This window comes from Phodopus roborovskii, unplaced genomic scaffold (genome assembly GCF_943737965.1).
Source record: "Phodopus roborovskii unplaced genomic scaffold, PHOROB, whole genome shotgun sequence".
Taxonomy (NCBI): domain Eukaryota; kingdom Metazoa; phylum Chordata; class Mammalia; order Rodentia; family Cricetidae; genus Phodopus; species Phodopus roborovskii.
Window position 1 is genome coordinate 19925216 of NW_026126460.1, and position 24750 is coordinate 19949965.

The 24750-nt window shown below is 52.1% G+C and overlaps 1 protein-coding gene across 5 annotated transcripts in view; it reads right to left on the minus strand.

Annotated features, from left to right (window-relative positions):
• Tns1 (tensin 1) overlaps positions 1-24750 on the minus strand; it is a 170060-nt gene that overhangs the window by 90013 nt on the left and 55297 nt on the right. For all 5 annotated transcript variants that reach the window (XM_051190448.1, XM_051190445.1, XM_051190444.1 and 2 more), the window contains 4 exons: positions 18038-18079; positions 6565-6606; positions 5466-5516; positions 406-455 (listed from right to left, as the gene is read on the minus strand). In XM_051190448.1, the coding sequence (XP_051046405.1) occupies positions 406-449 (44 nt within the window). In that variant the 5' untranslated portion in view covers positions 450-455; positions 5466-5516; positions 6565-6606; positions 18038-18079. The remainder of the gene's footprint in view (positions 1-405; positions 456-5465; positions 5517-6564; positions 6607-18037; positions 18080-24750) is intronic.

Consider the following 24750-nt stretch of genomic DNA (forward strand, 5'->3'; position numbering starts at 1 on the left):
TGGGCAAAACTTAGAGTCTTCCTTTGTGTTCTCTTCCCTGTGTGGAGAACAATCACTCTACAAAGAGCTCCCTCTCCACAATCAGAGACCTCATCCACAGAGTCAGCATGGGCCTTGATGGGCCCAAATGCCACTTCTGGCCAGTGAGGACCTTGAACAAGTCACTGCAGACACTCAGCAACTTGTTTGCCAATACACAGACCGTCAGTGCCATTACAAGGACTGATGAGCTCACGCAGGGAAATACAGAGTCCACCTCAAGGTCTGTTCTAGAATTCACAATGATGACAGCCAAGGGCCACTAATTCCAAGCCTCGGGCTAGCACTGTACAGCATCAGTCTTAGGACTCACAATGGGACATGAAAATACCCAAACCCCTTATCCTCCCTCTCTGCCAAGTGTACCTGACAGGCTGTGGCTGCGGCTGGGTGCTTGGGGAAACTCTCATGGAGTCCTGGGAAAGAGAGAAGACACAGCATTACAAGGAGGGGAGCACACGAAGGGAGAAGCAGAGAGGAGCCCAGGGCAGCCACACACAGATCCTCACCCCCTCCTTGGCCAACACTCCATCCCCTTCGCCCTAACACCAACACACAAGCCACAAAAACCCAAAGGCCAAAAGTGCCCGCTGTGGGAGAGACCGGGTTAGCTGGAAAGAGGAAATCTCTGATATAAAGACACACAGCCACCTGGCTGGCTCCCATGCTCTGGGGACACATGTACCAACACTGGCTGGTTTGGCAGAAACCCGCCCCGCCCTAACAGTAACATCAGCTAGAGATCACAGGCAGCAACCACCAAAGCAGGGGGTGTCTACCCTGCTCTGAACTCTGTGTCCTCTGTTACTCCATTCCCCACTCCCCATCCTTCAAAGCCATGGCACTGAGAAAGCTACGACAGAGCAGCAGATGTGTAATTTAAGATAGGCATCCAGGGCCCCTCATGTCTAAGTCCCTTTGTCTTGTCCCGTCTCACCTGCCCCACATCCAGGGTACTGACGGTACAAAATCAAGCAAACAGACCCAAGTTGGTGACCCAAACTTTGCAGGGCAGTCAAGTGACAACCAGCAAAAGCACTAGGTTGCAGCATCCTGATGGGCAGGCAGCATGTGAGGCGCTTAGCCCGCTGAACCTGGTAAAGCATCACCAGAGCATCACAGAAAGACAGGCCAGCCCTCGATAGCTTGTTATGGGCAAGCAGAAAAACAAAACAAACAAACAAAAACATGCAGAGGAGCCTCCTCACTAAGTGCCTAGCACTTGGTCAATGGCATCTGTCACTTTAACTGTCACTCTCTTATTAAGAAGAACTGAAAGAGAAGTTCCTGGAAGGGAAGGGACAACCATCCATCCTCATGAAGAAAACAAGACCTGCTTTCCTCCCCCTCCGCAGCCACCATCTATTCCGATTCTGAATTCCTGGGCTCCACTGAGTTACCTCTCCTGGCCACCAAATGACAGCCTACCTTAGAGGCTGCAAGACTGCCATATGCAAAGAACGGGGACATAAGACACACTGTGACTCACCCCTGAATCCCTAGGAAATTGATGACAGAGCAGGATTCGAACTCTGATCTGGGCTTGGCCACTGAGCCCAAGTGGAGGGTATTGCACCCAATATGCAGAGTGTTGGGCTCTGAGATCCAACTCCCCATGGAGTACAGAGTCAGGGCCCCTGGTTCCAGGAAGGCCACCCTGCCACAGTGGAGCTGCTCGGGGCTCAGCAGAACTCAGCGCAAGGAGGAGCCAAATAGTGCTGTCAGAAGGAAGGATTCTCAGTCGCTCAGCATTTCCTGCCCTAGGACTTGGAGTTGCGTGAGTCAGGTCACGGCAGTAGAGGCGGGGACCAGGGTGTTTGGTTTTCAAACCCTGAGCCAGACCTTTCCAAAACTCCCCACCCCAAAGCACGCAGAAAACCAGCACTTCATCCATCCCATTGCACTGGTCTCTGATGAGGAGGCCCTGACTCTCCTCAGGCCCTGGGCCGTGCTCCAGGCTCTAGGGCCACCCTGCTATAAATAGCCCCTAGGGTTTCATCTGCTATGGATCCACAGCCACTCTTGAAGGAAGTCACCACAGCTGCTTCGAACAACTGGAAGCCATGACTTAGCCAACACGTACAGTCAGCCAAGATCAGGACCAGGCAAGGAGCTGAAGGAAGACAATAGGCCGATTGAGCTAGGATTGATGAAGGAACTGGACAGCCAAGCAGAGCTGGGAGCCTCCGAAGGCACAGGCAAAGGATGCACAGGACCCATAGACCAGGCTCCCAGTCCAGTTCCCCACCACCCCCTGGCCAAGGTTCTAACACTCCACATTCCTGACTCCCGCCTGGAAGATAAATACTTGGCCCAAACAGAGTCTGGCCCTGCTGCCTCCAGAGGTGATAAGAACGGTCCAGACACTCTGCAGCAGGGCGGCTGGGGCAGAGATGCATAGGGGAAGCTTTCCTGGGCAGGGGCTAGGGACCAACAGCTGGACTGTCACCCGCTGATGAATCACAGGGCTGGGCTGCACTCGCACCAACGGGGCTTCCTGTTTTCTGCAAGGTTTGGGGACACATGACCCTTGCTGGCAGAAAACAGACTTGCATGGGGACTGTGGAGGCATCATGAACACCAGAGAACAGTAAAGGGGCAGCCAGCCAGGAGCAAACAGGTGCTCCAGCCCTATGAGATAGGAAGGTACGCTGAAGCCTGGAGACAGCTCTGTGTCCCCCTCATGAAGGACGTGCTCTCAAAGGCTAAACATTCACTGAGGCTGTGTCCTGGGAACCTGGAAGAGATGTGAAGTTCAAGCCTCACCCTCATTCTGTGTAGTGAAAATAATTGTCAATCCAGCCAGGGAAGACGCATTGTGGCTTAGTTTCATATACTCATCCATAAAATGGGTACAGCACAGAGATCTGAAATCTTTCACCTGCCTCACTCGGAGTCCCTGGGGAAGGTTTATTTTAAAACAGAAAATAAATTCTTTGCCTGCCTGGAACCCCATTCTTTTCCCCTCTAGGGAATATCGAAACTTAACTTCCTACTAGCTCCTCCCAGGACAGACCAATAATAGAACTTTTGATTCAGCTCCCTATGCACCAAACAGTGTCTCTCGTGCTCATCTCTCAAACATGTCTCTCCTTTGTAGAAAAGCCTCCATGAAGGGCATGCCCCAGCCTCCCCCCAAAGCGTCTTTCCTCACTGGCAGGCTGTTCCTCCTCATATCTAACCCTCATCCTTCCTGCTTCAGGCACTAACTAGCTAGCTCTTTTTCCTTGGTTCTCCCTGCAGGCAGTAGCTGACCATAACTCAAGCGCCAGGTCTGCCTTCTGGGGCTGCACTATATGCCACCTTTTGATTCCCATAGCTTATCCATGCAGCCAGAGCTGTGGAAACCCTGGGTCTCCCGGTGGGGGCTTGTTTGCAGCTAGAAGCTGGGAGAAGTCCTGCTTTCCCTTCAGGTTCATGGAGCAAACAAAACACCTCAGGACAGAGAAGGGGAAAAAAAAAAAAAAAACTGTTTCCTGAACCTGGGTCCCCAGGGTCCCAGCTGAGAGGAGGATCTGCCAGTGAATACCAGGGGTCGAGTGAGGCAGTCAGAGCCCAGCCCTTCATTCTTGCATCTCCTCAGTCACAGCCCCCCACACAGGCCCCTGCAGCCACACCCCTTCCTCCCCCCCTTCCTGCCCACCACTTGGATTTTTCCAAAACAAAGTGCGACACAGCACACCAGAGAGGCCAAAGCAGGAAACATCCCACAGACAGGCTCGTAATGTCCTGCGCCAGTCTCTCCTTCCCCCTGTCCAGTGCACAGGACAGCCTCAGGTAGCCAAGGGACCAGCACTGCAGCCCTGGGCCACCCCACCTACGACAGATGTCTGGAAGCCTGATGGTGGGTTTCCACACCTCCACAGCAAGCAGGCCCTTCTAGAATCTGCTCTCCCGCTTGCCCCTCTTATACTCCTTAGTGAGACTCATCATCTGCTTCCTCCTACCTCCCTCCAGACAAGGCACCACCCTGACCCACTCTGACACACAACCACTTGCAGATTCAATGATCCCACACCAACAAAAGTTTTTCCTGAAAACTAAAACAAGATACCATCAACCACAACTAAATGGCCACCTTTTTCTTCCATGTGACCAAGGTCAAACATGCCCCCGGGGTTAATAGCTCTTTTAGATGTCTAACCTTACTGCTGGTTTGGCTGTAGTTTATGGACTCCATCTGGCCCAGGCTAGGAAGGCAGGGTCAGAAGTGTTAGCACAGAACTTCTCAACACACCCAGAACATCAACTGAAAGCAATGATTCGAAGGCTACCACTTTATCCCAAGGGTTAAGAGTCCTGGATGACACATATCCTCATCTAGAAAATGGAGCCACGGCATCTGACACACACCTTGTCATGAAGGCATACAACCTCCCAGCCAAGCTTCTGGCCCCTAAAAGCAATAATGGCAGTAAGACCAGCTAATATTTACTGGGCACCCATCATAGCTGGGAGTGCCTTGAGCTAGTTCACCCTTTGCAATAACACACATGAGCCTAAATTCTCAGCAGCGTCCTGGGTACCAGTGAACAGGAATCCTCACATACCTCCACGGATCCTTCCCCCAACCTAGGAGTCCACGCGGCCCCTAGACAGCTCCACGCCTTAGTGCTGGGCCTATGGCGGCCCAGGATGGTACAGCAGTGTCGGTGGGTCACCCTCAGGAGCTGCTACAGCTCAACCCCTCCCTGCGGGGCCCTCCCTACCAGAGGCCAGGCAGCTGTCAGATGATAGGGCCTCGTGCCATCAACAGCTCCCCCTGTGCCAACCGCCAAAACCACTCCCTGTTCCTCTCCAGGCTTGCAGTGGATGGAGGGGCCAGCATGGGGCACAGGGCAGAAAAGATCTGAGGAAGGTGAAGTGTCTTCTGTGGGACCTGCCAGGGTGTAGGGACAAGCCAGCCCCAACAGACAGCAGGGGTTCCTGTGCTTTGGCCTGAGTTCCCTCTGATTAAGGAACTTGTCTCCTGATGGCCCACGTGAAACTGAAGACAAAAAGAGCCAGGACCAGATAACCCTCTTCCAGTGTCCTGTGTCAGAAGCAGGAAAGTCACACGGCTGTCACCATTTCCCAAGACTCCTGGCTCCAGGCAAGCACCCCAACAGTGTCTCCAGCATCTAGGGATACCTTAAGAGTCTGTTTCCCTCAGCCTTTCCAAGCCTGCCTTCCACCAAGCCTAGCTCTCAGATCCGCCTCTCTCTTCCTCCCCTACCCAGAACTGCCTCGCATGATGGTGAAGACCAGGCCAAGCGTGAGCCCAGCAACTGACTTCATGGGCCTTCTCTTTCTCCAGCGCCTCAGCCAAGGCAGCCAGGCCCCCTTCGAGAGAGTTGCTAAGGTCTACAGGTACCATGCCTCGCCTGCTTGATACCCTTGTTTTACCCTTGGGAGCAGTCCCTGGGCCCTGCCCTCCTCATACTCACGCCCTCCTGGAGGCTTTTCGGGGAGCTTCCACCCCTGCAGTCTCCTTCCCCCTGTAAGCAAAGGAGAGGCTGTCAGAGAGAGGGAGCAAGATGGACAGTATGGGGTTCCAGAATTCCTACCTGCTGGGGTCAGGGTGGAGGGTGAATGGGTAGCAGAAGGTCTGGGGTTGTGGGTGGAGCTTGTGTGTTTGAATGCCTGTTTGTCCACACAAAGACCCATCAGAGAAAGGCTCCTTTGGGGCCACCTCTTTGGGACACTGTTACTCCACTTTAAAAAAAAGCTGGCCTTTCCCATCCAACAACTCTTCTAGCCTCAGTTTCCCCCATTGCAGAGTTCAAACACTCTTCTCCTCCTTTTCCATCCAGCCTGGAGGGAACTCTGCTCATGTAATTCAAAAGATCGGTGGGAAGTGTGTGTGTGTGTGTGTGTGTGTGTGTGTGTGTGTGTGTGTGTAAATACATATGCATGTGGATCATGTCTGCAAACCTGCATTACTAAAGCAGACAGGTCCTACCCTCTTCCTACCCTCTCAAGCAAGTCTGGCATTTGAGACAGGGCCTCTCACTAACCTAGGAATTGTCAATGAGCTAGGCTAACCAGCAAGACCCATGGGTCCCCCTGTCTCTACCTCTCCAGGCCATGTGCACCACACTGGGCTTGTTTTCCCAGATGATTTCTGGGGACCAAGCCTAAACAAACGTTCAGGCTTGCACAGGCACTCCCCTGATTGAGGGATTACCCAGGGGCCCCCTTTTTTGATGTTGTTGTTGTTGTTTGTTTTTTTGAAAGTGCTCTCACTAGGTAGCCCAGGCTGATGTAAATCGAGGGTAACCGTCCTGCCTCAGCCTTCTGGATTCTAGGTTTATAGGCCTGAGACATTTAACATATTTCTTGCAGACAGGCTTACTCACTGATCTGCACAGCCCCACCCTGCACCCTCTCTGTCAGCCTCATTCACACAGCCCATGGCTGGGCACAGGTTCCAAGGTCATCAACACCCCTTTCTCTAGGTTCCAACTCCTCCCCCATCTCTAAACCCACCTCCCCGAAAGTCCCTCCCAGCACTGGCCTCCTCATTCTGCCTCTGTTGTCACTCACCACATCCACTACATTCTTGTGTGCGCTCTCCGCGGTAATGGGCTAGGGACAAAAACAGAAAATAGTGTGAACTTCACAGAAATAATGGCACAGCTGCCTTGGAGGCTGACAGTCAGGGTGGTAACAGTCCCAAACTTCAAGACATCATTTGGCTGGTCCTAAGCTGGGGAAGCAGCATTTGCAAAATGACACACAATCTTACTAGTCATGGAACCATCCATTTCCACCCTACCCAAGGACCATACTAGGTGCCGCTGTAAGCCTCAGACCACTCAGTAAATGAGGATAGCAGAATAAAGCACTCTTGCTCTAGCTAGAGTGTCTATCCAGGACAAGAATCCACAGAGGCCGAGACCACCATGGCCCGTCAGCCCCCGCAAACAGACAGAAGTTACAAGAGATGCCCAAGAGCATGAGCTCCTGGGGTCAGAGCCTGCCTGCTAAATACTGCCCTAATCCCAGCTCCCAGTGACCTGCTGGCCTAGGTACCCACGGTATACACACACATACACACTCACAAAGCATCCCCACACTCACTCCACACTGCACCTTCTCCTCTTCCTTGGTGGCCTCGCTCCTCTAGGAAGCTCTGATTATGCCCATGTGGTACCCATTGGCCTCCCCATTTGTGCCTTTCTAGAGGAATGGTCTTATCTGGCTGGCCCTATACCCTGCATTCACATTCCTCCAACCATGGTTAATTTGGGAATTTAAAATTTGTTTTATTATTTTAATTATGTGCATGTGTGTGTATTTCCATGTGTGTAGGTCTGTTGACATGAGTGCAGGTGCCCATACAGGCCAGTAGCATCAGATCTCTGGTACTGGATTTACAGGTGGTTGTAAGACATTCCAAAGGAATGTTGGGCCAGCCAGTCACCTGCACACGCAATACATGCTCTTAACTCTAGCCCTGGTTTTGGATTCTGGGTCTACCTTCATCCAAAGTAACCATAGTAACATTTTTGATCACCTCAGTAGAAACCCCCCTCATGCCAGGAGCCAGAGGGACCAGAAGTGGGGTCATCAATAAACATGCATGAACGGACCATCCCTGCCATCCTTCCTCCACCCCAGTCAACACAAGAGCTTCACTCTAAGTGCGGAGAAGAATGAACAGAGTGGGAGTGGGGGATAGGAGCTTCCAAGGCCAAGCTCACCTCCCCACCATCCCTAGACTTCTATCTGCCACTCCAAGAGGGGACTGTGGCCACCTGAAAGGCTATTGGCACTGAGTGTCCCACCTTCCTAGAAGCTGTGAGTCATCACATACTGTAGAGACCAGAAATGTGTATCTCCAACAGGGCCCTGGGTGATTCTAAGAGCAGACACACCCTGACTCTGCTTTCAGCAGGGTGACCGTGAGCAGGTTGCCCATCCTTGCTGCCCACCCTGCATGGCTGCCTGTGGTAACTGCATGTTGAGCAAATGGAATAAAGGTCCCCTGTGAAAAGGACCTGGCTCCCAGCAAAGGCTGGCCCTTACAGCTACCCTCTCAGTCTGGAATTTCCCCCGTGACATGGAGGCCTGCCCCACCCTGCCTTACTCAGACCCATGCCCAGCCTTCTCCGAGCCATAAAGTTTACTAGAAAACTACAGGCCTCAGCAGAGTGGGAGAAATGCACCCTTCCTGCCAGGGATCATCTGAGCGCTGTCCCCTCTGCCCCCACCCCTTTCCTTTGCCAGCTGGAGGCCAGCCACAGGCAAGGATCACCAGCAGTCAGATGCCTTCAACACAGTGTCCCTCATGTCTCCTGAGGAGCTAAAAATTTCCAAACAGCCAGACTGCCCTGCAGAGTTCATACCTCCAGCCCAGCATTCATGCATCCCTTCTACCCTACTTCTCCAGGACTAACTACCAGCCCTAGACTACCTGAGAAAGGAAAAGTGCAGGGACTGATCCCCAGCTAGGCAGAGTCAGCTAAGGCTGCCCAAGCTCTCATGGTACAGTGGAAGCTCCCAGGAACTCTCCAGGGCAGCCGGGGTCTCTGAGAACTGTGGAGTCTCCATTGCAAGTCCCCATGCAAATAGGCAGGCAGGCATGTTCTTCTCTCTCTCTCTCTCTCTCTCTCTCTCTCTCTCTCTCTCTCTCTCTGTGTCTCTGTCTCTGTCTCTGTCTCTCTATGTCACACACACAAACACACACACACACACACACACACACACACTAACCCTCCCTAGTTTATTTTAGTCTTAGAAAGAGTGGTGTTTATTTATTTTATATGTACGTGTATGCACCTGAATGTACATATGGGCACCAACTGTGTGCAAGTGCCTGCAGAGGCCAGAAGAGGGCATCCGATCACCTAGAACTGGGTTTACTGATCACCAAATGTGGGTGCTAGGAACTGAACCCAGGTTCTCTGCAAGAGCAGCAAGTGCTCATAACTGTTGCACCATCTCTCGAATCCCTGATTTTTCTTCTTAGAACACACTGCTCTCCAACACTCTACTTTATATTTACTAACATCCTTTAGAGCCTGCCTCTCACTGAAATATGAGCTATGTCCACACTGAGTGTCCAGCACACTATGGACCCTCCAGAAGTATCTGTGGAATGAACAGTCTCCTTGCTCCCTTCTCTGATATCCTAATCATATTCAGAATTGACTGAAAACACGGCAGCATCCCAGGTCCCCTGGACATACGAAAGCCTTCACCTTCATCTTTGTTTAGCATTAGGTCGGGAAGGACCTTCCTAAACCACATGCACACATGCATACACACACGAATGCATGCACGCACGCACACCACATCCTCACATGCCACTCCCAAGACACGCACTAGAGGACCTTGAAACATCACCTCCTCCTGCCCCCTGATCCACGGACAGGAACCGAGGTGCAAATGGAAGACCTGCCAGTATCTTGAACAAGATGCAAGACAGGACCAAGCTGCCCCAGGCCTGCGGAGCCCAGCGCCAGGTTCACTTCACTACCCCTCTCCTGAGATCTGCTGACATCTCAAGGTCGGCTACGTAAGGCTGAGGCACATAGAGTCTAAACAAAGACAATGCTGGCCTCACACGGGAGTCTCTCACCCCTGCTAGCTCAGGTCTAGAGACTGAAGGTGGCATTCCACACATGCCCATTTTGCAGTCTGCACAGTGTCTCTGTCCCTGAGAGCCCATGCCTCCTCACATTTTGCACCCTACCTGCCTGCACTGCTTCCCCCTACTGCCAGCCACGATCTAGAGACACCTTTTCCCAAGGCTAAAGCAAGAGCAACAGCTTGGTGTGCTACACAATGGGAACCAGGCTCTGCTGCCTCCACACCAACCCTCACAGCATCCTGGGAGGTGTTACTCATCTCCCAGATGGGGCAAGTGAACAGTGAAAGACTCTGGAATGCACAGAGGAAGAGAGCTGGCTCCCCCAGTCTCTCACTGGTGTGTGTGAGTGTGTGTGTGTGTGTGTGTGTGTGTGTGTGTGTGTGTGTGTGTGTGTGTAGGTAGGTATGTGCACTCTTGAGTGCACACATTTGGAGACCAGAGATCAACATCATATCTCTCCCTCTATCTCTCTCCACCTCACTGATTTGGCTACTCTGGATGGCCAGCAAGTCCCAGGGCTCTTACTGTCACCACCCAGTGCTGGAATTACAGGCAAGCACCACTGTGCCTGGTTTTACCTAGTGCTGGAATTGAACTCAGTTCTGCATCCTTGCACAGCAAGCACTTCGACTATTGAGCTACTTCCTAGCCCTGTTCAGCAGAGACCCCCATTTCTGGGGCCCTAGAGACTGGCTACAGCAAACCCTCACCTAGGGTCACCAGTGGGAATCGACTACTTCCCTTCACTTCCCTAGGAAGACTGGGAAATTGGAGCAACTGCAGTGGGAGAGATAACGGAGAACTTCCTGAATTCGCTGAACCACAGGGTGGGTAAGGAAGCTGCATATCCTTTGTTCAATATGCCCCGCAAACAGACACACATGCCCTTTCCCTCCCTGTGCACACGCTGAGTGATCGAGGGTCACCATGTCCTAGAAGACTGGGAGGCAGGGACACCTACCTGCCTGGGGATCATACAGTAGAATGCATTGATGGCCTGCAGGGAGGCTGCATGGGGGGGGATGTATCTGTGGGCTGCTGTTTAGAGAAAGGAAATGCTGGGGCTTGGGGATGCCCCAGCCTGAGTCCAGGGCTCGGGGGGCAAGAGGGGGGGTACAGAATGCAGACTCAGCCTCCAGTGGAACATTCTGTCCAGAACTCTTCAAACCCTCAGCTCTAGCCTGCCAGCTCTCTCTGCTCTTGTCCCAAGGGAAGTCTGGAATCCAGGCAGTTTGAAAGCCAAAAGACCCCATGACATCACATCTGCCACCACGCTGATGATCTGTGAGGTCATCCAGCACTACCTATCTTGGGAGGGGAAGGGCCTGGAGCCAGTAGGGACAGCCAGAAGGGACTGGAATTGTTCAGATCTAGGGCCCAGGGAAAACTATTCTGGGCCCACTTCTTCCCAAAATAGAACCATAAGTAGATATGGGGTTGAGTACAGGAAGGCAGGGGCCAGGGTATGGCATCTGGGAACATGTAACGGAATATAGCAGTGGGGAGCTGGGCTGCATGCTGGAGGCATGCCTCCTAACGCCCCAGGAGGGCATCTTCTCAACAGCGATAGTAACAACATCAACGCAGTGACAGAGAAAGCCAGAGCTTTGGGTCAACTGCTTGCCCAGGCCCCCTGAGCCGTCATTCCACTTCATGGTCACAGGGATTGGAGGAGCTTTTGGCTCCTCTTCTGGCGGTTTCTGGGAGGATACTCAGTTCTACATGAGCCCAGGTCTGCCCTCCAAATCTGTGCCCCTGCTGTGCTCCATCCCAAAGCACCGACAGGCCATGGGGTGGGCACAGGAACAGCTGGGGTTGATGCAGGACACTGGGCAGGCAAGAGGCCCAGGTGGCAGACGCTGACCTAAATGTTCAGGTTAGGTTGCTGCCGAGGCCACAGCCTCTCTTAGACACACTCATGCCATCAGGGAAAAGAACAAGCTCTTGGTGATTAAGTGGAAAGCTATGCCTGACTTCCGCACCCCTAGAGGAGCACAAGCAAGTCTGTTCCCGTCCCCAGCCCCTCCTCCAAGCCCCGCCTCAGGGCCAGGCTAGAATACTGAGGTGTCCCTCGGAGCACAGCTCTCCTCCCCCAGGGGGCCAAGTCTGACATAAGACCCTGCCTCCTCCACATCCTCGGGCAAATCTGGCCCTGGGCCCATGAAGCCCCTGCTTGATGTCTACTCCACCTGCCATCCCTTGGCTACCCCTTCCTGCCAAGCTACCCCCAGTTGGCAGCAAAGTTCCACTCTAAAAGCCTGCTTTGGGTCAATTGCCTGCTCAAGGACCCATAATGGCCCTTAGTGCTTAGCACTCAAGGTCCTGTTCTCCACCCAGGCCGTGAACTCCTCTAAGCCTGGTCCAGCCCTCTACAGCCCCAGCCAGAGTCAAGAGCTGGCCCTCTTCCCCATCCCCAGCATGCCTCTCCTCTGCAATAGAGTACATTTCCATCTCCACCTTACAGCACTCCACGCCTGCCAGCCAGGGCCAGCAAGTGGGTGTCTAGACCCAGATAATATACAAGGTCACAGGATTTCCTCTTCCCCCAGCCCAGGCTTATACCTGCTGGGCATCAGGCTACTGGGGGCAGGATCCTGCATCCTCTTGAGCCTCTCCCAGTGGTGGTCAAAGGAGGTTTGACCTCTGACCTCTGGGGACCATGTCCCTTGGCTGCCCTGAGTAAAGACAGGATCTGAGAGGGCCTGAGGAGGCTGGCAGCTGGCACCCCATGCCCAATCGGTGTCAGTGATTGGCGAAGGGTTCCAGCAGCTTACCTCCTGGCATGGTTCCATTTTCCAGAATTTTCTAAAGGTGGCCCCCATGCTCCTCTCAACACCTGGGATAAAATTTATCAGACCCACAAAGCATTTCCCTGTGGCAGTCCTTGATGGAGGAGATGAAATTTGCAAGCTAGTCCTCCGGTTTTCCCATAGCAGCTCATCACCCTCCTCCTGTTCTTCTTTTCTAGTTCTCGGTCTAAAAAAAAAAAAAAAAAAAAAAAAAAAAATGGTATCTCACCGTAGACCAGGTTGGTCTCGAACTCTGTGTAGCTAAGGACCCTGAACCTCTGACCTTGCTTCCACCTTCTGAGTACTGGAATTACAGGCCTGCGTCACCATGCCCATTTTCATGCCATCCTCTTCTAACAGGGGCAGCCAGACGCCTGCTGCCGCAGGCCCTATGATGGGAGTCCTCTGTATAGCACTTTAAAAATCTAGGGTACAGGATGGAGAGATCGCTCAGCAGCTAAGAGCTCGCATGGCTTGTGGTGCTTGAGTAAATGAGAATGGCTCCCACAAGCACATACACTTGAATGCCTGGCGCACAGTTGGTAGGACTGGGGGAAAGATTAGGATGTGTGACCTGTTTGGAGAAGGTGAATGACTGGGGTTGAGCTTTGAGGCGTAAAAAGCCAAGTCGTTTCCAGTTAGTTTCCCTCCTTCCTTCCTCCATCCCTCATCTTCCTACTCCTCCTTCTTCTGTTTCACTCTCTCGCTCGCTCACTTACTCCCTAGCTCGCTCTATTTGCTCTGCCCTGCCCTGCCTTGTGCTTGTAGAACAGATGTAAGCTCTCAGCTACAACTCCAGCACCGTACCTTCCTGCCTGCCACCATGCTTCTTGCTGAGATAGCCATGGACTCTAGCACTCAGGAACCATAGCCCCAATTAAATGCTTTCTTTAATAAGTTGCCTTGGTCGTGGCATTTTGTCGGGGCAGTATAAAAGCAACTAAGAAATTGTTCTCCCAGAGGACCTGGAATTCAGCTCCTAACACCCACATCAGGCAGCTCACAATCACCTGCAACCATAGCTCCAAGGGATCAGGTGTCCTCTTGTGGCCAGTCAGGTACCTGCACACACATGTTCATATACATACATACATACGTACGTACGTACGTACATACATACATACATGCATGCATACCTGCAAACAAAAATAATCTTTTAAAAATCTAAAGATCTGGCAAGTCCAGCAGAAGAGAACACCACTGGGCTGGAAGTGTGGCTTGGTTGAGCTTACCTCACATGCACAAGACTCTGGGCTGTCCAACATGCATAAAGGAAAGTAAGCCAACTTAGAAAAGAACGTTGTAAGTGAGCACAGTGACTGTCACAGACCCTGCATGCACAGCCATGGGTAGGTGCAATTAAGGAATGATTGACCAGATGACAGACCCTCTCTTAGTACCCTAGCCCACTGACCAGCAGAAACATTAGGGACCATAAGAAGCCCAAGTCAGACACCTGGATAGCCCCAAAGAATCAGACTGGGATACCCTTCTACGTCCAACCTGCCACTGCCAGCTTTGTGCCTATGAGTAAGGAAGTCAGCCCTCCTGAGTCCTGACCTAACCACTGACACGGCCCCACTTGCCTCCCAGGGATGGATAGACACAAGTTTCTCAGGGGTCCACATGAGTCACAAGCCTCCCAGTTGTCCTGAGTCATGGAAAGGGCTTTGAAAACTTCAAATACTGTGCAAGTAACAGTTACATTTGTCACTCTTAGAGGCTGGGAGAATAGCTCTGGTGTAGGCTGATGGATGAAAAACTCATTCTCTCTCCAATCCATCTTGTGGCCTCATCTCAGTCCCACATCAGCCACACTGATGTAAGGCACAATATCTCTTTCCTGCATCCACATCCAAAATGTGCAAGTATTCACTGCTATCATTACAGGGGCCCCTCCCCATCAGGGTGGTCCCAAGATTCCAACAGATGCCCAAAATGACAGGTAGAATAAAATCTTTTACATACATGCAGAACTGACTCCTCATATAGAGGAAGCAGCCCACGGCTTCCCTTAAGCCAGCTCTGAAATTATTGTACTATGGATATATTCAGTAAAATAGCAGCGGCATTGCATCTAACACTATGACACCATGACAGTCCATCTGGTGGCCAAAGCAGCTGCTGACTCACAGGCAAACAGCACATCCAGCATGCACTCACTGGGCGCGAGAGGACAGACATCGCCAGGTCTCATTACACTACAGAAAACAGCACACAATTTAAAGTAGATGAATTGTTTATTTCTGTAATTTTCCACTTAATGTTTTTGGCCCTCAGCTGACATCAGGTAACTGAAACCCAGGAAAGTAAAACCTCAAATTCCCAGTGGAGAGACTGCTATGTTATTATTGTAGGTGAAACCACGTGCCCTTAAGTATTCTGGCTCCCCTGCTCCCCAACTCTCACCCCAACCTGACCTCCAGGTTACTTTGGAGGACATTCCAACCCCCTGCTGTGAGGCTAACAATGGCAGGGGAAGCTATGTCTCCAGTTACCCAGGTGTCCAGGGTATTAGCCCTTGTGTGTAGACAGCCTCAGACGCCTTGATAGCCACTTATCGCATACACAGAGGTCCCAACTGTGGTACCTTAATGGGGAATTCATTCGGCAATCATCATCAGGAAACTCCTCAAACTCTTTATTTTTCAGGGCCTGAGAACAGCTGCTTCAGCTCTTTGCAAGAATCAGGAGTGTCTGTAGCAAGCATCCTAACTCTGTCCTGACCCCCTAGAGCCCCATGGGAGGGGGGCAACCCCGGACTCGTCTACCCAATCCCTTGGGCAACATCTGTTGAGTAAGATGAAAACACGAGTTGAAGATTAAACCACTTGGCCCTAGCTGGCCTGGGCACAGGCTGGAAAATATGTTTGGCCAGCAGGCCCTGAAGTTGGGCAGAAAATCTGGGTCTGAATCAGGGGAAGGGTGGTTAGGATTCATTCAAGGTCAGGAAAAAGAAAAAATAAATAAAAAAAGCTAGCAGAAGCACAGACAAACCAAGGCAGAACATGCCATTGACAGGCAGATGAATGGGATACAGCAAGTTGGGAAACAAGAGACTAAGACAGGCCAGATAGCGACCTACAGAGGCTGGAAGGCTGGCAGGAAAAAAACCCTGAACCCAGCCTTTCCTCCCTCTTAGGAGCCTGCTCCAAGCGCTTGCCTCACCCACCACCAGGAGGCAGGTGCTGAGTATGCTGGGGGAAGCCAAACTTTCTCCTTGTTTCTCCTGGGCCACTTTCCCACTGGCAGGGCAGCACCAGGCCTCCCAGTCAACGCAGTGGCTTGCCCCAAACCCCCATGTACATAACTCACCACAGTCACCAGGGAACACAGGGCCACAGCGGTGCCCACCTACCCTCAGCATCACAGTCCTAAACTGTTCCCTGGCGCACATGTATGAAGGCCTCCTGAATGCGAGGAAGATAAAAGTCCCTGTCCCGGGACTCACATGGTATGGGTGGACCTCAGTCAAAGTCAAGTTAAATAAGCAAGGTGCAGAGTGTGTGAGAGGCCGAAAGCACCATGGAGCAAGGGAAGAAGGGAGGGAGGTGAGATTCCTGTGGGGAGGGAAATGAGGGCTTGTGAGGACGGCAAGAACCTTGCAGGTGTGTCGATGGGAAGAGCATTGGAGGCAGAGGACACAGAAGGAGCCGTGTCCCTGAGGGTGGCATGGTGTCTGATATGTTTAATGATCAGCAAGACAGAGGCCAGGAGCTACAACAGAGTGGGGGTGGGGGGAAGAGAAACTGGGAGAGGAAGCTTTCCGTGGAAAAACCTAAGGTTTTGCTCCAAGTGAGGTGACAGACCTCAATGGCTTCGGAATATATATTAGGTGGGTTGGTTGGATGTTTTATTCTTTTGACAACTTCATGAAGTAGGTACTATTACTAGCTCCCATTTTGGAGAAGGGCAGCTAAAGAGAGAGGGGGCGGTCAGATGATGTGCTCAGGGTCACTGAAGCCAAGAAGTTAGGGAACAAGGAATGGGGGGTGAATAAAGATGTGGGAATGGGGTGCTGGGACCAGGGAAGGGAGTGGGACTCCCCGATTCTTACTGTTGGGGCACGTGGGTTCTGAGGACCTCACCAGGACACTGCTCATCCAAAGTCCTGTAAGGCTACTACCATTGTGCAAGTGGGTGGCACAACACGGAGTCAGGAAGAAGGCCTACCTGGCGCATGTGTCCTTCAAAAGGCAGGCAGTCTTTCCAGCTCGTAACTGCAGGCCTCCAGCCGGAGCACCATCCTAGGCCCTTCTGTCCTGACCTTGGACCTTGCCTCTGTAAACAAAGCTCACAAGCCAGATGCTGGCTCCTTCCTCATGGCCCCTACACCCTGGACCCTCTGCCTTCCTGACCAGCCAAGGACATTCCGTTCTTAGCCCTAAGGTAGTAGCTCAGTACAGATGACAAGAGTCATCCATCTTCTCTCCCCAATGCCTTCCTCTGCTACATGACATGCCTTTGTGACCCTGGAGGGGCTCCTAGCCAAACCATTCCCACTGCATTCACAGCCTCACCCCTATCCTGCTGTGACAGTAATACTCCACATGCAGAGGTCCCAGAGGGGCTGCTGGCATCCAGGAGAGGCTGGTCTAGGGAGCCTGGCCTCTGTAGCTGGTCTTGGACTGAGTATAGAGCAGAGCAACATGGCTCTGAGGTGGCCAAGTGTCTGAAAGCCCAGTGTATCAGTCAGAAACCCAAGATGCAAAAGAAAGAAGGGACCAGGCTACAGTTACAGGCAAGTTATGGCTGGAGCAAAAGAAAACTAGATGGCCTGCGGTGTGTCCCACATCTAGACAGAGCAAGTGACCACACTTTTATGAAGGATCCCAACAATCAGATTTAGACTCCCCGCAACATTGGCACCAACATAGATGTTCCACACCAGCCCAGCAGGTCTGTGGGCCCACAACATGCCCCTCAGCATGTCCTTGTCTCTGTCTGTCTCTCTCATGTCTTTCTCTTGCTTACGCGCGCGCGCGCACACACACACACACACACACACAGCCCTCCTGCAGTCCCCAGACCTGGCCTGCCCCTGGAACACAGCAAAGTGCGACCTGGAGAGGCTAAGGAAGCAGGAAGCCCGGCCAACACGTCAGCCCAGCTGGAATCAGTCTGCAGCGGGCCAGCTCCACAGCCCACAACTCACGGAGGTCCTGCCCCTGTCCGAACTGTTCTGGAAACACGACAGGGATGAGGGGGATGAGGGCCATAAAAGCAGAAAAACAGAGTCACGGGGACATAGCACAGCTGAGTAGAGGAGCGGAGGCCGCCGCCTCATAGGTGCTCCAGGGAACACCGTCTATCCCCCTGCCTCCAGCTGAAGCGTACAAGACCTACAGTCAGGGGGTGGAAGGAGATACCACAGCACACCCTAGTCCTCCAAGCCCTGGAACAACAGTAACCTAGCCAGGCCTGGGGACATACAAAGATGGCCTTTTATGGGTTTTCCCAAGGACCTCAACTCTCCAGGCACACAGAGCAGGCCCTGCAGCGAGTCAGGAGGGACCTCATGACTCATTTCCTCCCACCAGCCTCAGCCCAAAGCCCTCAACTCTCTCCACCCCACAAACCCAGCTCCAACATGCAGGGAAGACTGGAAAGGGGAAGAAAGGTTGTCACTCACCACCAGTTCATGGCTGGATGGAGGAACACAAGGGGCAGCCACCTGTGAGAGAGGTAAAGAAAGTCCCTGTTAGCATCTGTCCCAGCAGCAGCCCTGGGCGTCCTGAGCTCACTCTTACCCCATCCCTAAGGGGACAGCTTTCCCTGGGACACAGGGAGGGCTCTTCAGAAGGCCACACACAAACATGAAATACCCGTCACAGGTCAAATCCCCGTGACAGGTCAAACACCCGCCTGGACGTCAGCATAGCAGTGTTTATGCCCTGGATCCTGCAGTATCCATAAAGCTTCCTCCAGCCCCTATAGCCCTTGATGAATTTAAAACAGTTGAAAACCATGATTCAGACCTGTAGGAAAGTAAAATCCCATTCCCCAATCTTCTCCCCATAGCCAGTGGCTCACCCCCCCCCCCAAGTCAGAGCAGGGGGAGGCTCCCACAGGCTGGGAATGGTCACATCTTCCAGGGATCTCAGAGCACATTGCGGGGAGGCAGCACCCACTGGGAAGGGGACTGTCATTATCAGTTCATCCTTATTCTGCTCTGAGCCAAGGTCACAGCAACTTGGGCCTCTAGGAGGGAGAGAGGAAGGAGGGCTCTATGGCCGCGCCAGCCCAACAATTAGTAGGGCACGTGTCAGAGGCCAGTGCGTTCCTTTCTCCAGCCAACACATTTTTCTTGGATCGCAGTACTCAATCTTGGCTCTGACTCCTCACCCAAGCACCAGACCAGAGGCCCACAGAGAGGCAGAGGGTGGTTGAAGAGGCAGCTGCTTCTCCAGATGGTAGGCAGCCCCATCTCACATGCAATACCAACGGTTGCAGAGCTGGTACCACCTAACCAACATGCTGCTAAATAAATGCTTTGCACGTCCAAAAACCAGAAAGACAGCCTCTACCATTACCTCCCCAGGAGGTATGGAGGCACAGACAGGGTAGGCAATTTACCCATGGTTGTCCAGCAGATGCTGAGGCTGGGGATTGAACCCAGGCGAGCTGGGTCCCAAGCCTTGGTGTGAAGAGGTCTGATGACTCATGGCCCTCTCTGTAGGGGAATGAGGCGTGCAGAAAGAGCCCAGAGCCCAGTTCCTGAGTCACATGAGCACAGAACTTATGGTAAATGTTTTAGAGGAGGTCTCTAGGGGTACCAGGCCCAGAGTGGGAGCTAAGACGGGAAGGAGAGAGAAAATCTACAGAGCTGCCTATGGTCAGCCTGATCAATAACCAGGGCTCAGCCAAGGGTTACATTGCCTGTCCTTTATAGCCCCGAGCCAACCCAACCGTGAGGGTGTGAAGATTCAAAACACAGACCAGGCTCTCAAAGGCCCCCTCCCAACTCATTAGAGCACCACAGGGTCTGGGTAGGATTACTGGGCCACGTCCTGGCTTGGTTCCCATCCTGAGTACTGCAGACAGGTAGCTGAGACCTATAGAGAGGGCCCTACACAGGAGATCAGGGCTGCCTCTGCTTCCAGAGCCCAAACTGGCCTCCATTGCGTAAGGGTGGGCAGTGGCTTTGAGACTCACAGAGGGTCTCTCTCCCAGACCCATCCTAACCATGGACCCTTTCCTTGCCCTTCACCCCCAACTCTCCAGGTAGATGTACCCACAAAGAACCATCGCCTAAGGAGGTACAGTCACACCCCACAAGGCCATATCCCGGAGGCCTATCCACCCCAGGCCAATACTGGGCCATGGATGCTGGCCCACTGACTTCTCTCAGAGTCTCATACTTGCTCTCCTTTTTTTTTTTTTTTTTTTTTTTTTCCTGAGGCACAGAAATGTTTCCTTAAAAGGCCGTCTGTCTCTCCTTCTCTCCAGCACTCTGGCCCCTAGCCACCCTCTCAGGAGCCCAGAATGTGCCAGGAGCACCAGGGCTCTGCCACTCTGTGGTCTGTGCTCAAGAGCCTCTCACTCCTGGCATCAGCAATGGCTGACTCCACTGACTATAGGGGACTTAGGTAAGCCCCGGGCTGTCTTTAGGGGCTCTGATGACAGCTCTGCTTTGATCTCACCTCTGAGCTGGGATGTCAGGGATGAGACACAGCCTCAGGTGAGTGGTTCCCCCTGGCAGCCCTCTGGACTTGGGACAGAATCAGCCTACTGCTCCATGTCCCCAAATGAAGAATAAAGGACAATGAAATCACAGAAGCAGCAACTACCACCACATTCACTTTCCAGCAGCCGTGGCTCTGTGACAACTCATCTAGGACTTACAAAGGCCTGGGCCCACTAATTACTATCCCTGCTTAGTAGACAGGAGACTGAACCACAGCTGGGCAGAGGCAAGATCCCGCAGTGCTCTCACACTCCACTCAGCGTGCTCTGCACAGAGCAAGGACCACCCAGGCACCTGCCAGCACCACCTTTCATCGTCTCACTACCTTACAAGGAGAAGCATCCTGTTCCCAAGACCCTCAGTAAAAACCAACGTTCTCAACCTGGCTTCCATAAAGCTCCAGATTCCTAAACCAGCCAGGTCTTGCAGAAGAGTCTCCATACTTGTGTGCACTGACCGAAGAAACTGTACTGGAAGCCTCATGCTTCCAACTACAACCTCATCAGTCCGGGGTAGGGGGTGTCATCCAGCAGTCACAGTATTCTGGGTAAAAAACACTACCTTGGGTTTGCTTCCTAACATGTCCTGGGTTCGTGTTTTTCTTGTTTTATTTGGTAGCAGTGGTGGTTTGTTGTTTTGTTTTGTTTTGTTTTGTTTTGTTTTGTTTTGAGTCAGGGTCTTATTATATAGCCAACACAAGCCCAAACCCCTTTCTTTTCTGCACTGGAATGCACAAAATGCTGGATTCTGTACCCAATATAATAACAATTACAACTATTATGTTTTTATGTTCTTAAAATAAAAAAGTATAAGATTTCTAAGTATGCAAATCAGCAAATTGAGTACATCCATAGTGTCATGCTAGCCACTACCTACTTCCAGAGAGTCCCTTCTTCCCCTCCCCACACCATAACATCTCAGCTTCTGCCTCTGTGATGTACCTACCCCAGAGACCTCTGCGATGTGATGATGGATACCTGAGGGACTCTGACCACCACTTCCACCTAAACTCCCTTTCCAGGGCAGATCTCGGGAATCGAGGCCACACAAACACTCATCTTCCACGACCCTGTATCCTGGAACTGGCCACAGACTTCTGACCCTTCCCTTGTCCCTCAGCAGGACACAGACCATCTTCATTACAGAGGGAGGAATGATGCCCAGAGAGGCCAGGAAGAATATGCACAAAGGGCCTTCCTGGGTTTGCCACCAGGCTGAGCAATCAGACACATGCAATGAGGTCTCACACAAACCCCAATGGGTAGGCTTTGGGGGCCTTGCACATAGCTCCTGGATAGAGAGGTCCCCTCGCTCCCACACTGCTCACCCTGTATACCTCATCATCTGTACCCTTCATCAAATCCTTTTGGGTACACCACAAACCATGCCTCCCAAGTCTACAGGGCCACTAGAGCAAATAGATGGTACCCAGGGCAGGGTCCTAAGAACCTCAAATGACATTCAATTGGTCAGAAGCACAAAGACACCCTGGAGTTTGAAACTGGCATGAGGCACCAAACTATGGTGTAAGTCACTGTGTCTGGTGTGATATTGATCTAAACTGGGTTGGATGTCACCTGTAGGTGTCAATACTGCAGAACCCACATCCACATCCACAGATAGTCTTGTGCTATCTGGTGTGACAGAAACCAGGACATTTGCATTTTGTTAACAGACACACTCATGAAAGACCAATCATAAGTTTGCTGCTTTGTGCCTGATTGATTCCCCTTCATATTATACCTGAATACTAGCCCCCAAATGGCATGTGAAAATCCAGACCAGTCCCTTGGAGAGTGCCCAGTGATGGAATCATTAAAGAGGTGATTGAGTCCACCCAGGTAAGCTCCGATTCAGCACAACCTGATTCAGTCCTTATAGGAAGAGATCAGGACACAGACCGAAGAGGAAGAGCCCGTGCGGACACAGGTGAAGGCAGTGTCCATGTACTGAGGAGCCAGGCCACAGGAGACAGTGTTGTGTGCTGATCCTGACTGAAGAACCCAGCCTGGCAGGCGTGAGAGCCAATTTCATGACCCTGACTACACACTTCTAAGGTCCACAGAGGTTCAAGGTGAAAACTGCCCCATTGTGTGTGCCACCACCCCGAGTATGGATCCACGTGTGATGGACACATGGCTCATTTCCAGAGAAGTCTCAATGGTGATCCATATCCCTGCCCAACATGTTCAGGTACCCACATTAATGACTCTGAATGCTACATGGAACAGAGGGACAATGGGGTTTATAAAGCACCTACTGTGTGTCACTGAGTTAGGCACCTTACAGCCATTTACGTTTCCACTTTCAGACCAATTTTTGAAGGAAAAACAAACCTCACAGAAGTGAAGCTATGTGCCCAAAGTCAAACATCTGCAGCAGTAGCTGGGCAGCAATGGCTAGGCTTCTTAATATCAAGCTGTACTTTACTACGTGCTCCCTCTTCCCCCAACCCACCCCCAGCAAGATGGCCATCAGAAGCTATGCTCCAGGCAGAGAACTCCTAGCACAGGGGCAGGAAGAATAGAAGAGTAGAAGAACTTAAGGCAAGCAGGGAGGTATAGTAACCATACCAACAGAAACCAGAAAAAGAAAGGGGGAGAAGAGGAGCCTGAAGTCTAGGGCCAGGGAACAATTGGGTACCCCAAAATCTAGGAACCCATAGAACACTCAAGCCCAGAGCTTCCAGCCTAGCCTCTACTCCTTCCACTCCCAAGCAGAGCCACCATCCACCACTCTGCCTGTGGTCACCCTTTGTAGCAGGAGGTAGCCAGCATCTACGCTCTAGTCATCAAGCATCACCACATGGTGGCCCCAGAAGAGCCCTGTAACAGAGGAAACCACCTCATCTGTAGGTTCATACCATCAATGCATTGGGACAATCAAAGGCCCCCAATGAGTCACCCTGTGTTGTCATGGAAGCCTAGGTGTCTCTTGGGTCTTACGGGTGCCCAAAGATGCCAAGACCATGGGGTTGAAGCCTAGAAGCATGACAAGACTGCTTGAAGAATTCCAGCAGGGCTCAAAGTCACTAGCCTCCCTGGATGAGCTTCAGGCCCTAGGCAGATGAAGTCTTGTAGGGCGGTGGCCCCTGCCTTGGGTCCATGGCCTCTGGGCCTATGCAAACCCTGCAGTACATTGTCCCTCTCTAACTCCCAGACAGTAGCAAGGCTCTTTCCTTCCCTTATATAGAGTTCAACTACAACCAGGAAAGGAAGTGTGTAGAGTTCCTTCTTGCTAGGAGGCAAAAAAGAGGCCCGTTCCCAGGGACACCTTGGGCTGGAAGGACAGCCCCTGCCCTGGATCCCTCAGTTTCAGTGATGTCAGAGAATTGGTGGGGTGGGGGTCTGCCCTTTCTATAAACATAGCCCTGACTAGACCCAGAACTTGGGGAAGACAGGACCGGGTGCCGCCTCAGATCACTGATTCCGAATACTGTCCCCAGGACCCACAAGATCCCCAGCACTACCTCCACTATGTCCCCATGTTCCTCCTCTGCCTTGGATCCTCTTCTGTGGCACCTGTCATTGGCTGCCTGGCCCACTGCCAGGTCCTACACGGTTGTCAGATGGGATCCTGGCAGACTTCACATGTCTCCCGCATACAGGAGTGGCTCTCATACCCCACACAACACAGCCCACTCATCAAACAGTCTGCCTGTGGAAGAATGAGATGACTGGGTGTGCTCGAGCCTCTGGGAGCCCACAGAATGCAGCATTCAGTCAGAAGGTCCCCACGCAGGTAAGAAGTAAGGGGGAAGGTGGAGAGAACAGACCCAGCTATGATCCAAGTAGGCCTCATTACTGAAGCTAATCCCCTTCAGAGCTAGTCTGGAAGATGACACACAATGCCAACTGGAATCAACACCCTGCAGCAGTAGTTCTCAACCTCCTTAATGCTGTGACCCTTTAATACAGTTCCTCATGTTGTGGTGACACCCAACTACAAAATTATTTCATTGCTATTTCATGACTGTAATTTTGTAACAATTAGGAATCCTAACATAAATATCCAATATATGACCCCTGAGAGTTGTGATCCACAAGTTGAGAACCACTACCCTATAGACTCCATGGGCTACACAACAGTTCTAAAGACCCCAAGGAGCCAATGCAATGGCCATGCTTGCTGATCCCCAATGTTGGGGAAGCTGGGGAAGAAACAAGGTTATACAGTGGGATGGGTTTGTGGGCAATAGAATCTGAGCTCCAAGCACCCACTGAGCACAGGCTTGGAATTCAAGATTGCTACCCAAGGTCATAAGAACAAGAGGCAGGCAATGGTCAGGACACAGATAGGCAGGGGAGAGGGGACACAGACAGCAGGCATGGCTGGGCCCTGGGCCTGACACCAGCCAGTGTCAAAGTTCTGGCAACAAACCCACCTCTGGGATACCCAATATTGTTCAAGCCAAAATCTATGCATCTTCCTTTCCCTCCTCCTCTTCCCCACTCCCCTAAGCCCGGAAGTCCCTCTCCCATCTATCACCACTGCAGTATCTGGAGTCAATGGCGCGGCAGCATTAACCCTTCCCAGGACCTCCTCTCTTGCCCTTGGTCTCTTTTTAGCAACTAGGAAGCCATTTCCAAAACGTACACTAGCCATGGCACTCCTCAGCCTAACGGCCTTACTATCTTGATGAGGGGATCTACTCTAAA